Below are 13,622 nucleotides of genomic sequence, written 5' to 3'. Positions count from 1 at the left end.
AATTATATATTATATTTTAATATATTACTTATCAATTCTTATAAATTACAGATAAAAAACAGTTACCAACACATTAAGGATAAAAGGGTAAGATATATGTGTAATAAAAACAGATAAAAATGAATCTCCTTTGTTAATTGGTATGGATTTTATGGATAATTACAAATAGTTAAGAAAACGTACAACTTAAGAGCTGTAATTTTAAACAAAAAAAGTTCGTAGTTAAAAACTATATAACATGTTAAAATAAATACAACAATCAACATATTTGTAAAAAATAGATATACTTTTAAATTTTGTTGCATCATAAAAAATAAGTAGTATCTCATAAAATGATTAGTTAAAACATATATTTCCACTAAATTCTAATTATCACTTTCATATATAGGAAATATAAGGCGAGTATGTGCATTAAACTAGTCTATCTGAGTTAAAACCAGTATTAAATAATTTTAAAAATGTATTGCATGTTGACAGTGATGATAAAGCAATATATGCAAATTCTAATTGGGCTGAATTAATTTTAATTTCCTAATAAATTTAACTTTCAATTGAATTTATATAAATTTTTATAGTTATTGAATCTTAAAAAATTTAAAATTTTTTAATTGACTAACTGCTTCTAGATTTTTGTATTAATTAGATGATGTTAACTAAATGATGTGGTTGTTATTTTACTGTTACCTTAGTTTTTACTACATGTAATTGTATAATTTTATAATTCTATATTTCTATTGTAAATAAAATATTACATCTGTATAAAAATAAATAAATAAACAATAGAAAAAATAATTGAAAGAATGAAAAAAAAAATAGTTTATAAACAAAACACCTTGGAAAGGAGATAAACATAAGAAACAAAGTGCATTATGTCAAACACTTCCATAAACAAAACAAGTGAATACATGCTACGCTCAAATAGTTTTCCACATTCCCCTACTTCAAATAATTTTCAGAACAATAAAAAATTGGACTCAGACATTGCTTCAAATAGTTTTCATGGCTGCATTATTTTAAATAACAGCATTTAATAGAAAATTGAAAGTGACTTTTCACTTATCCAAGCTTATCCTGTCTTCTGTCTTGTATTATGTCAATCTAATGAAAATCAGAAAGTGTATTCTTCAAAACTGGAACAATCTGTTCTAATTTTAATGTTGTTATATGTATTGTTCATTTTAAAGCTATTATCTGTATTGTGCATTTCAAAGTTGTCATGCGTAATTACTTGTTTTAGATTCATCGTTACACTTATTGACTTGTATGCCTATAGTGTCTGATATCACATCTGTTTCTTTTAGTTATTGATACGATGCAAATGCAGATTTTAAACATATTCAAACGTATTCATGTCATGATAAAAGTATCATATATGTTGAAATATGAAAAAACATAATGTTGAGAACATGTATGAAAACTATTTATATTAAAACCTAAATCAAACAGACCCTTAACCCCGATTATTTTCATTATATCCCAAATCTCAAGGCCCCAGAACATTTTTTTTCATGGTTGTGCATAGTTTAAACAATATCTCGTACATAAAAAAAAGTATCTGGATACACTACTAGGACATTATATAAAATGAGAATGCAGCAGAGTAATGTTCATTCCAATTTGATAGCAAACTTGAAACTATCAGGGGAAGCATTTCATCCTCTGCAAAATGACGTATGAAAGCTAAGTTAACAATTGGAACAAATATTATGGTCTTGATTCAGATAACGTTTATTATTTTACCTGTCGTTCAACTTCAATAGCTGAGGCAGCTAGTCTGAGCTTCAAAACTGATCTGTCTTGCTGACAATTTTCTGTCTCTTTGTCTAATAAAAAGTACAGACAGCAAGGTTTAGTGGGAAAGAGAATCCAATCCAACACAACTATTAAGAAAAGCTAAGAGACAAAAAGACTAAGTACTAGATAGAACTTGGAATTGCCTTTCCATCCAAAATCTGCAATGTAGCCTAATAGTAATCTTGATAGGGTAACTAGCTAGCATGGGAAATCAAGCAAGCGAAACTGGACATTCTTATAGGATATGATTACATCAGGGTTCAGCCATGAGTCTATTTTAATTTAACTTTGGATGAGCTTTCCAGGGACATACATAAAATGATCTAAACTGTATTATTTTTGCAAACAATGTACCTTTGTATTGAGGAACAAAAGGAAGCCTTACCTCTAAACTTGAGCTTTTTATTCAGGGGATGACAACTTTGGATGGCATGGAAGAGTAATTTGAAATCAAGGGGGTTTCTGAGGTGACTATGGAGGGAAGAGCTTGAGTTGGTTTCAATGGTAGGAATCTTGTACTCTGAGACCGATTTCAATGATGTTTAGGAACATAGACACTAGGCATTTTCTGCCATTCATAATCCAGAATCTTTACAACATCTTGTCAGGTCTAAAATAAGAGGGCTTGGTTCAAGACTACTTCTACTCATAGAGCAAGAACAGCTTTTGTATTTGTCAATTACCTCTAAATTTTTATTAGAGGGTGAACTCTGAGATGCATCAAAAAAATATGGGCATCGTCCAATGCATTTTTTTCCAGTATTAGTGATTCACGATATAACATTTGGTAGTAAAAGCAAAGTTACCACCACAACATTTAATCCCAGTAGTTTATCAAATTTAATCCCGGTAGTTTCAGTCCCTATAATTTATTCTTTAGGATATCAGTCCCTTGTTTCAATTTGTTGGATTTTGGTCCCTGTCATTAGGTTTTAGCCCCAAATTATATTTGTGTCCCTAATTTCCATAAAGATCTAGTCCTTAATGTTTCAAATTTCATATTGGCAACTGAGGGACCAAAATCAAAATAAGGGAAACTATTAGAATGTAATTGGCCATTACAGATTTATAGAGAATTAAGCGTTACATATGAAAATTAGAATGATTGATTCCTAATTATTAGGTGTATTTATTATAATTGATTATGTATTATGCTATAAATACATTCTGTGTGATCTACATTAGACACACAATACATTCAGAACATATATAATTCTATAGAAACTATAAAGCTACTATTCAAAAGAAGGACAAAATCCAAATCAGGTGAAACTACTTCTCTAATTTGAATCAACAAGCAACAAAAGAAAATTAAAATTGAAAGATTCTTACCATAGTAATAAGATGACAAGATAGTGATGCGTTCCATTGGCTGAAAAAAGAAAAACAGAATTATCCAAGTACAAAGGGAGAAGTAATCACGTTAACAAATTAAAGTTTGCTCCAAAAACATTAAACGAAAGATAAGCATATACACATTTGTTCTATTAGAAAACCAGCAGATCCAAGAAGATACCAAATAAGCAATTGATTGGTTTTATACCGATAACAACAACAATGGACCACCCCAACAAATGTAAGAAACAATTAAGTTTCAAAACATTCTAAGCAGTGCAAACTTCAACATTCAGTAAGAAGGATAAAAAGTATTAGAAATACCAGCTCACAGTTATCGTCTTCGCCCTTAAACATAAATAGTTATTGTCATATGAATATAATTTTTTGAAGGCATCATATCAAACGAGAAGAACTCTTGTTACTGTAAGAAATAAGCACAATAAATATAGACAAAAACTATTAAAAATTTAGCTCATATTTAAATTATCAAGATAAAAGATAAATGAACATAATATTTTAAATGTTCAACTGATCACTAAATCTTGACTGTCAATGTAAGGTTGTATGACCAAGATTTATAATTCCCATTTTCTCTCAAAAACCAACATTTCTAACTTAATACACCCCTTTTTCTGAATTGCTCTATTATACAAAAACCACCCTCAGTTTTAGCAACAAAAGCCCAAAGGTGAATAATTTGAAGCTACATAACTTCTATAGAGAATTTTTCTTCCCCAAATACATACATACAAATCTATGCATTCAAGTTGAGGATCCCCCTTCCCCACAACAACCTACCTCTCCCTTTTCTCTTCTTCCTCATTTCTCAATAGATTTGCCCATGGCTTCTCCACAAGGTTTTAAAAAACAGTAGTTGCAGGGAAAAAAAATGTAAATTTCCTAAAACATGGAAACATGTGCACATTATACATGATTGAACATTCAATGATGGAAAAAAAGAGCAAGGCGCAAAATGGATCAGATTTCTAGTTTACCATTACAAATATTCCCTCTTTGCGGGTAGGTAGTTGCTCGAGCTTTGTCAATGTCTCATCGCCTTTAGTAACTTTTCCAAATATTGCATACTGAAAAAGGCTTACATCAGTATATCAATTGTAAACATCACAAGATAGAGTGAATGGGTTTGCAACGATATTATATTGCAGCATAGTTACCAACCTTTCCATCAAGATGAGGAGCATCTCCAAGTAGTATTGAAAATGAGGATGAACCACTGTCTGGATCATCATACCTGTGAGAACAAATTTGGATGTCAGGTCCTTCAACAATTTCAAACCAAAAGAATGCTTTCAGAAATACGCAAGGAAGATAACAATGAGAACTTTTACATAGCTGATTACTCCAACAATCGTGTGTTAAGATTATAAATTCCAGTTCACTCAATATATACTAAATATAACCTTAACGCTGCTGCTAGCATCTTCAATAAACTTGTGTCAGTCATACACATCAAAATAGCAAAGATTCCAAATGCTTCCACAGAGCTATCTTTTATCATTTAGCCACTTTCAGTTCATGGGATTTTACTCTACTCCTTCAGCATGCTAAACAGTAAACAACCAAAGCCTGCCAACCCTTTACAAACCTTACGTCCCCTCTCCTCTTAAGTCATTCATTTGGAAAATAGGGTTAACACTCTGTACTAGCGATATATTTTTAAGCTAATGAATAACTTGTTCATGTTGTTTATTGTTTATTAAGTGGGACTTGAAGTATGTCTTGTGTTTCATGATCTTATGTTTGAAATATATTTGAAGTTTCTGTATTGAGTTTATTGTAATTTTAATTTAATTCATTTGCTTTGTTAACGTTGATAGTTAATTACACTATTAAAATAATAATTTAATTTTATTTAGATATAAGGTTTGTCAAAAGGAAAAATATATATTTTAACTAAAGCGAGGAAACATGTCGAGGTATAGGATATAGGTACCCAATACGTATGAAAATGAGGATTAAAGATGTTTTCTATGTCAGTATGGACCCAGAGATGAGTATCTTCGTAGAAGTGGCTACGGAGATAAATACTTTACCACCCTATCCAAAATCTAACTATTGTCATACCTAGCCCGTGAGATGCAAAGGCTTCTTGGTGGCCAAGGTATTTATGTGGGAGACCAGAATATTAAAAATAGACGATGTGGGTGTGTGACTCCTAGAACAGGTCTTTGAATTGGGCTGACCAAAATCAGATGGTTCATAGGAGTGGTAGAGCTCTGGCCAATAATGGCATTCACAATGGAGCCTTTACCTACAAGGATAGTTCGGAACAGATAAGCGAAAATAAATGCTAAAAACAAATTCACGAGTAAATCTAATTTTTTCACCCAAAAACTCAGTTTTAAGGGATAATTGGCTAAAATGACCAAGATTATGTATGTACTAGTTCTTCTCAAAACTTGTACTATGACACTCGACCCATCACTAATCCTGGCTTGAGCAGAACAAGGAAATACGAATATAACACAAAGGTAGAACACCATATCAAAATTAAACAACTATTTGCTGAAAATCTACACGGATCATGAAACTGTGAAACTTGGTAATCACCAGCAACCACAGTTCTAACTAGTTAGTTTTAAAATTATGCCCAGAAAATAAAATTTGAAGTCAAACTAAATTTTGCACAGACTAAAACTCATAACTAATTAGTGTTAAACCATGCACAAATGCAATTAATAACAAAAAAAAAGTGACGAGAATCACATTAAATCAGGAGCTTCAGCAGAAGAAATATGCTATTGCAAGCAGCAATTACTGTCTAGAAAGACCTAACCTTCCCATGGAAAGAATACCCCGAACATGTTTGACGTCACTAAATTCACCAACAACAGTCTTATCAGACTCTCTTTTCTGATCCTCATTCATGGGAGCCGATCTCCCATTCGAGACATCTGCTACTTGGGCCACAAATCCCTTATCCACCTGGGTATTGAATTCAAAGCCATTGACTCACAAAGCAATAAAACACACAACACCTTCATAAAACCCAACGCTCACTAGCTTTCTTTCGAGAGAACAATACCCGAAAGAAATGGTTAGTGTTATATCCTCCAAGTCGCACGAGCTTAAAAATGTGGTCAACAGTTTTGGGTGCAACGGTTGGATAGAAACCAAATTCAATGTCCCCATATTTTGTCTGCATCAGAAAACACAAGAATCTAAGTGACCAACCAACAGGTAACAAACAAAAAGAAAAAAATTGAAATAAAATTCAGAAACAAACAATCTAACAGCAAGCAAGCCGGGATTTTTCACTGAATATGCTGCTTAATTCCAGTTTTCACAAATACCCAGAACATAAATAACTTGGATCGTCTCTATCAAAAACAAGGGTATCCACAGTCTGAGCTTCTCCACTACTTAATAGAGCACGGATAGAGAACTCCACTACAATTCTACAACACTGAAAGCACTACATATGTATGAAACTCAATTCAAGCTTTTACTGCAAATCCAAGCAATTACAAATGAAAATAGAAAAGGATCAAGCTTCATGAAATATTAAAATAGAGAAACCTGAAAGACGACGCGAGTCGATCCCAGTTCGGGTTCCAGAGCGGAAATTGCAGATATTAACGCCAACAAAGTACAGCCTTTGATCCAAAATCTGAATCCTCGTATCCACATTTCGTCCAACGTAATTTAGTACCTTTTCACCTCCGAGAACTAGAGTCAACCATCACAAGTACAGAAAACTGAAAATTGAAACTTTTTTCTGTTAGTTGTTGGTATCATTTGTACCTTCCTCTCATGTTATTTTTTTTTTTTTTTTGCATGAGATTCGTTTTGGGTCTTTTGTTTCCAATACAAGGGCACCAACCATTTTTAAGCCCGTGAATACGAATACGAAGCTTAACAGTGTGGCATTGGTCTGGGCTGAAATTACCCAGAATGGATCAGGGCTGCACTTCCAAGTTCTTCCTGCACCTCCAAAGTTTTGTAAATGCCTAAACTATCTAAATTTTTTTTTCCCTCTCCTATAATTACTTCACCCATTTACTTTTTACTCTCACTTTTTACTTCCCTCTCCTATCTAAACCTAGTTGCACCTCCCTGGTCCTTGCTTTCTCCACCCTACCCTTGTACTACCACAAATTCTTATTTTCCTCTCTTTCTCAATATTCAACCTTAATGGTCGAGGGGACATTTGTTTTCATTTACATTTATTTGGTTATATTTGTTGATAAATGTTTAGTACATTGTAAATCATCTGGACGAAGATAGAAATAGGGAAGGTAAGGTATAGGATTACAAATTTTGGAAAATAGTTTTATCATATTTCGAAATTCAATTTTGAAGTTAATCGAATTTAGAAATATTATTAAATTTGGAATATTAACCACATTTCGAAATTTGGTAAAATCATTAATTAAATTTTGAAATTCCTTGAAATCTTTAAATAGATTTTGAAATTTGTAAAAAGTCTTTAAAAAAAATTTCAAATTCAAAATATATATATATTATTTTTTAATTTTATGTTAATTTAATTTTGATGGAATTTATATATTGTGTTCTATTTTTTGGTTTAGGATTTTTAATTCTTTTTAGAATTATTAATTTAACTTTTTATTTTAATTATTTTTTTAATTCACTTTAATGGTTATGATTTTGTTGTTTTTTTTATATTTTTTTATTTTTTATGTTTTTCTTAGGTTTATGGTCTAGGATTTATATATATCATTGTAAATTTTTAATATTTTTAATTATTATTTTAATTATATTTAAAACTTTATTTTTATTTAATTTTATTTGGTTATGGTTTTGTTATTTTATTTAATTTTTTTTCTATGTTCTCGTTTTCATTATTTATTTTCTTTAAATTAGTTGCTTCTTTTTATGTTTATTGATTTTAAATTTTTATGAATTTGTTTGTTATAGCAATGACAAAAACATGAGGTGCATCTACATATCGGGCCAAGAGTTATTCACAAGGTGAAGCCAGAAGGAGACCTACGTCATCTGTTTATAGAAGGGGTCGTCCTAAAGAAGCTGCAACATTATCTCATCTTTATCTTCATGAGCAAGAAGAGGATGTTATTGGGGAGTAACATAATGTTGTTAAGCAACACGAGGATGTTGTTCAAGAAGAACATGAAGTAGATGAATTTCTTAGAGGTCCACATGATACATCATTATTCATGAGCTATGTCAATCTAACAGTTTATTTTAAAAGTGTCACTTATAAGATTTAGTTTTTTTAAAATGATGTCTTTATCTAAATATGTTGTAAGATGATGATGTTATAAATTGCATCCCAACACGAACCCAACTCGAACAAAAGTCTCTCGTACTATTCCCCAATACTTTCTTCAACTTAAAGTGAAGAAACTCAATCCTAATACAAATGACATAAACAATGTCATAAAACATCTAACAAAAACAACTAAATAAAATAAGATTAAATCCTATTTATTTGATGTTGTGTTTTCTAAATGCATAACTCAATTTGTCGAGACCTTTACAAATTATTTCTTATATGAAATGATCCAAGAGTCATTGACATATTCATATAATAAAGGTCATGAAGCGATCAACACAATCAATAAACATTGATTCATGTTCATAATCCATGACATTTTCCCATGCCTTCATAATGACATCACATGCCTCAACAAATTGACTAACAGGACTTCACTTCTACATTTTTTTTGAATGTGAAAACGACATAAGAGAAGATAACTTTCATGAATTATATTTTCAATGACATTTATCAATGTTAAGTCTTTGTTGCTAACAATGACCTGTGGAGATAATATTGTGAATCCATCAAAGTGAAAAGATAATCTCCCATCTTACCATAAACATAACATCACCATTAAATATCACACTCCTTCAGTAATAATAATAATTGAAGATCAAGAAATTATTAAAACAAAAGAAGTAAAAACAAATTTAAAAAAATGAATATTAGATTTCGAAATTCGATAGAGAGTTCAACAGATTTCAAAATCTGAGAGAAATGATTATCAGATTTTGAAATCCAGGAAGAATGTTCACCTGATTTCAAAGTCCAGGAGAAATAAATACCGAATTTCGAAAATGGATGAGTTTCTTAAATGAATTTTGAAATTCAGGATAATTAAATATATCATTTCAAAATCCGATGAGTTTTTCAACCAAATTTTAAAATGCGATGAATTCCTGAATAAGATTTCAAAATATGGTGAATTCCTAAATTGGATTTTAAAATTCCATGATTTTCTAAACCAGATTTTAAATTTTTTTAAATTTAAAATTTGGTAAATTCCTAAACCGAATTTCAAAATCTGGTGATTTTCTAAACTAGATTTCAAAATTCGGTAATTTCTTATATCGGATTTTGAGATATGATGATTTCCTAAATCAGATTTTTTGAAATTTAATTAGTTTTTTTAAATCAAATTTTGAAATCAGCTAGACACAAAATATAATAAAATAAATATAAATTTTAAAGGAAATAAATATAAAATTTAAAACCAAACTTAATGAACAAGAACGCTTATACTTGAAAGATAAAGGAGATGAAATGAAGAAGATAAAGAAAACCAACTGAACAACAGAGGAAAACGAATTAAAAAATGAGTTACTGAAACAAGCAAAAGACTATGTCACACGAGAGAAGCACACCAGCGAGAAGAAGAAAACATGTGAAGACGAATGAATGTCTTTGATAAATGTAAAGGGTACAATAAATACGTTTTGGTAAGCAATAATTACCATTTACTTAATTATTTTTATATATATTTTTAGTGAAGGTAATTTCTCTCAGCATGAAACTTGTAGGTGTAGGAAAAAAACTGAGATATAGGAAGAAAGATCCAAAGGATTATCTTATGGCCCATGCCAGTCACGCAAAGCCCCTTTTTTATCTTTTAGTTCCATTACAAATTTTATGAAAACAATCTCATAAATCGCAAAAAACTAGTTCTGGTAAAAAAGATTGAATTACTAAGTTTTAGTCCAAGAATATACATTACAGAAGATAATTCCCATAAATATATTAGGGCATAACTATGTTAAGAAAATTGTTTTCCCAAAATATTTTAGTTTTTAAAAAAAGGCAGTATGCAAATAGAGAAGAAGAACTTGCCAATAGCATCATACTTAACTTATTCTTTTAGTTTGGGGCCAAAGGATGTGGCCCTAACGTGAATTAGAGTCTTCAATATGTGACTTTTTTCTTTCTGCATTTCCATATTAAAAGAAAAAAAATTAAAATACTTTTCCTATTGTACCACTTCACCTACCCCTGCCATTACCATTGCACCTCTATTCTCCACTATAGAGAAACGAGAAGAATAGAAAGAACTCATTTTGCAAAAAAAAAAAGAAAAAGACTCGTTTTGAAAAAATTATATATATTCTTGAAAACTTGTTATGGAAAATTTTGTATGAGAAATCTTGTTTTATAAATGTATTTGATGTGTTTCGGAAAGCTTGTTTGTTTCAGAAATTCTGTTAGAAAATCTTGTTCCAAAAATTTCAGGAAGCAACTTCCGAAAGATTTCCAGAAAAGGTATAATCTATAAATCATTTTTACGAAAATAGTTCTGAAAATACAATTAGAAATTACAGGGGTGCAGTTAGAAATTATGGAAGTACAAGAAATGCGTATCTCATTGGCTCGTGGATCTGGATTAAGTTGTGGGTTTCAAGCGTTCGGCAGAAGGGAGAAAACCAAAAAAGAAATAAAAATACAGTTTTTAAAAGGCAAAGAATTATAAAGTTTGGTTTGAAGTGATATATATTCACATTTGTAGTGAGAAAAAATTGATGATTTGCACACACTAAAATATGTTGTTTCGATCCTAAATCCATCTAATCAAATATTATTTAAGGAAAAAATAATACAAATAAATGTTTTTAAGATTAACAAATCACATGTTTTTTTTCAATTAAGCATTCAAGATACTATGGTTTGGATAGACTCTAATTTGACTCTGATATCATATAAAAAAATGAATTTTAAACTTAACTAAACTTTTTAAAACTAACTTGTAAAATACAGTTTGCATCAATTTATATATTATAATTTGGTCTTATTTTTTGATGAGATTTTTAACTTGTATGGTTTAATAAAAAAAAAATCAATATTTTAACTGTTGGAAAAGGTCTTGGTACAAAAATTGAACAGAGAAAATTACAAATTACAAGTGATTATTATGAGGAGGGAGACTTTGAAATGTGGAATAGTAAATTATAGGTACTCGAGACTTATAGGCCTAGGCTGAAATTTTGGGCGCATGCTAATGTTTAGGTTAAACGGTTCTACACAGAAATGATAGTAACAACCTATTTTTACTATAAAGCAGTTTGAAAACACAGAGAAAAGACGAAGACTATTCACAATAACTCAAAACCCCATTAACATCAAACTCAATCATTGTTACCAAACTGTTCACTAAGCACAGGAGAAGACCACTGCACAGGAGAAAACGTTTCCAGAATATGCCAATTTCAATTGGGCAAATCAAAACCCAAACCAAATTCCTGAAAGTAGATGAAGAATTTGTTGTATTGAGAAAAATTAAAAAATGGCATATGTGCGAGGTTTCAAAAGTAATAAATTTGAAAAGATTTTGCATTGAGCACCTTTCTCAATGAAGTGCAATTGCAACGTTTGTTGTCCATAAAAAACAATTCTATTCTTCTTTAAGCAGAACACGAACCTGATTCCGTCTCTATTATTGTGGCCCAAAAGCCCACCTCCATTCGGTAAACCTCCAACTGTCTTCTAATCCCTATCACTCGGAAGAACAATCCTTCAACGTTGCTATCTTTCATGATTCCACGTCAATGTTAACTTTATTTTATCTTATTTTTTTTTTATAGGTATATGTTAATACTAAGTTTTATTAGCGGAAAGAGTTCAACTTATAATCTTTTTCACCTTTTTATTTCAAAAGAATATCGGTAATAATTAAGGGTTTAATATTATGATTACAGGAATAGTAACAAAATAATAGCCTGATTAATAGAGAGACAACTTACGTAAACATTGTACTCAGGTTTTGCTTTCACTATCAATATCATTGTTCAAAGCTTGAGTCAATATTTAAGAAAGTCGTTTTCTAAATACAACGAGTCTATATGGGAGGAGCATCATTAAGAACACAATTCAATTAAGGTGCAAAAATTGACTAAAATACTGTTTTAATGATTTCGACCACCAAACATTGGTACATATACATTGTACATGGTGAATACTAAATGCACTGGTGTTTTAAAGGTGCTAGGTTTAAGTTTTTTTTTTTTATAAAATTATTTTGTAAAATGAGAATTATGGTTATATATACTATGAACTGATTTTAAATTTAGTGGATATTACATCTTTAAGAATATAGAATATTACAGACAACTAAATATTGGTATATGTTATATATGGTGTAGTAAATTATATCTATATTTGAATTTTTTATGTTATTTTCAAAGTTTAAACAACAAGTACTTTTTTATTATTACTTATATTTTTATCTTTCACCTCATTTTTACTTTTTTTTAAATCTATTTTTCTTAATTTTAGAAGAAAAATTCGTTGTTTTTCATATATTTTAAGAATTTTATTCTGATTTTTTTAACTGGTTTTTTCAAAATTTAGGATAACATTAATTATTATTTACAGCTTACATCATTATTTTCATCTAATACGAATATATTTAATTATCATTTTATTAAAGTAAAAAAAAGTTTATTACATTTGTTTTTTTTTTAAGAAAGAACTGGTATTAAATATGCACTCAGTTACTTTTTATGTCTTTTAAGAATATTTTACAGGGATAAAAAGTATAAGAAATTCTTGTATTCTAACGAAATAGTAGTTGGAACAATTTTTATTTTATGAGATTTTCTCTAGGTCTAAAAGTAAATATATGTGTAAACTATTTAATAATCAGTACAATACTAAAGGTATAATTAATAGAAAAACTAATAAACATATGATGGAAACATTTAAAAGTGAGATAAAAATGATGATGCATGTTTGAGTTGCTATTTTGGTTATTATTATTGACGACATGGAATTTAACATGTTGCTCTTGGCGATAAAAACAAAAATGTTATATAGGGTCTTACCTATATAAAGCCAAAATTGAAGCATAAGGAAGTTGAAATTCACCCAAAAAATTGAGGTTCGAAGGGTTCTTCCCATATATAAGTCACACAAACCCATGATGGGTACCACTTAGAACCAACTTCTAAGCAAAAGTTAGCAACGAAATCATTATATTAAATGGTGAGTGTGAATTCAACCACCGCCAAACCCAATCTTTTCATTTTACAATTTACAATCAAATCTAAACACACATCAACAAAGTAACACTAATTAATACTTATTTATTCTGGTAATTGTTGACCATAACTTCTGGAAGGTAACATTTTCTTTCCCTAAAATTAATTATAATAAAACCAGATTATTATCCTAAACTTGAAAAAGTAAAACACACTTATCTCCTAAAACCCCATCCAACCAAGACACTGACATTAGAAAA

At 29.9% G+C, this 13,622-nt stretch overlaps 1 protein-coding gene across 1 annotated transcript; it reads right to left on the bottom strand.

Annotated features, from left to right (window-relative positions):
* Positions 1-1,355: 1,355 nt before the first annotated feature.
* Positions 1,356-6,909, bottom strand: LOC124843520 (peptidyl-prolyl cis-trans isomerase CYP23). Its single transcript, XM_047320278.2, has 8 exons — positions 6,673-6,909; positions 6,179-6,292; positions 5,930-6,078; positions 4,312-4,384; positions 4,128-4,217; positions 3,127-3,166; positions 1,741-1,823; positions 1,356-1,659 (listed from the first exon to the last, which is right to left on the bottom strand). Exons 1-8 carry the CDS (start codon positions 6,781-6,783, stop codon positions 1,639-1,641), a joined length of 681 nt encoding a protein of 226 aa, XP_047176234.1. The 5' UTR covers positions 6,784-6,909; the 3' UTR covers positions 1,356-1,638.
* Positions 6,910-13,622: the final 6,713 nt, after the last annotated feature.

Source organism: Vigna umbellata, chromosome 3 (assembly GCF_029865625.1).
Source record: "Vigna umbellata cultivar VRB3 chromosome 3, Vumbellata_1.0, whole genome shotgun sequence".
In the NCBI taxonomy this organism is placed as follows: domain Eukaryota; kingdom Viridiplantae; phylum Streptophyta; class Magnoliopsida; order Fabales; family Fabaceae; genus Vigna; species Vigna umbellata.
The sequence above is the reverse complement of the archived record's forward strand: the minus strand, read 5'-3'. Positions and strand labels throughout refer to the sequence as shown.

Excerpts from the sequence above, each read along its gene's own strand:
- LOC124843520 (XM_047320278.2), bottom strand. The coding sequence starts at position 6,783 with ATGTGGATACGAGGATTCAGATTTTGGATCAAAGGCTGTACTTTGTTG. Across the intron at positions 6,079-6,178 it reads ACACTAACCATTTCTTTCGG|GTGGATAAGGGATTTGTGGC; the intron begins GTATTGTTCTCT and ends TTCAATACCCAG. Across the intron at positions 4,385-5,929 it reads GGTATTCTTTCCATGGGAAG|GTATGATGATCCAGACAGTG; the intron begins GTTAGGTCTTTC and ends TTGTTCTCACAG.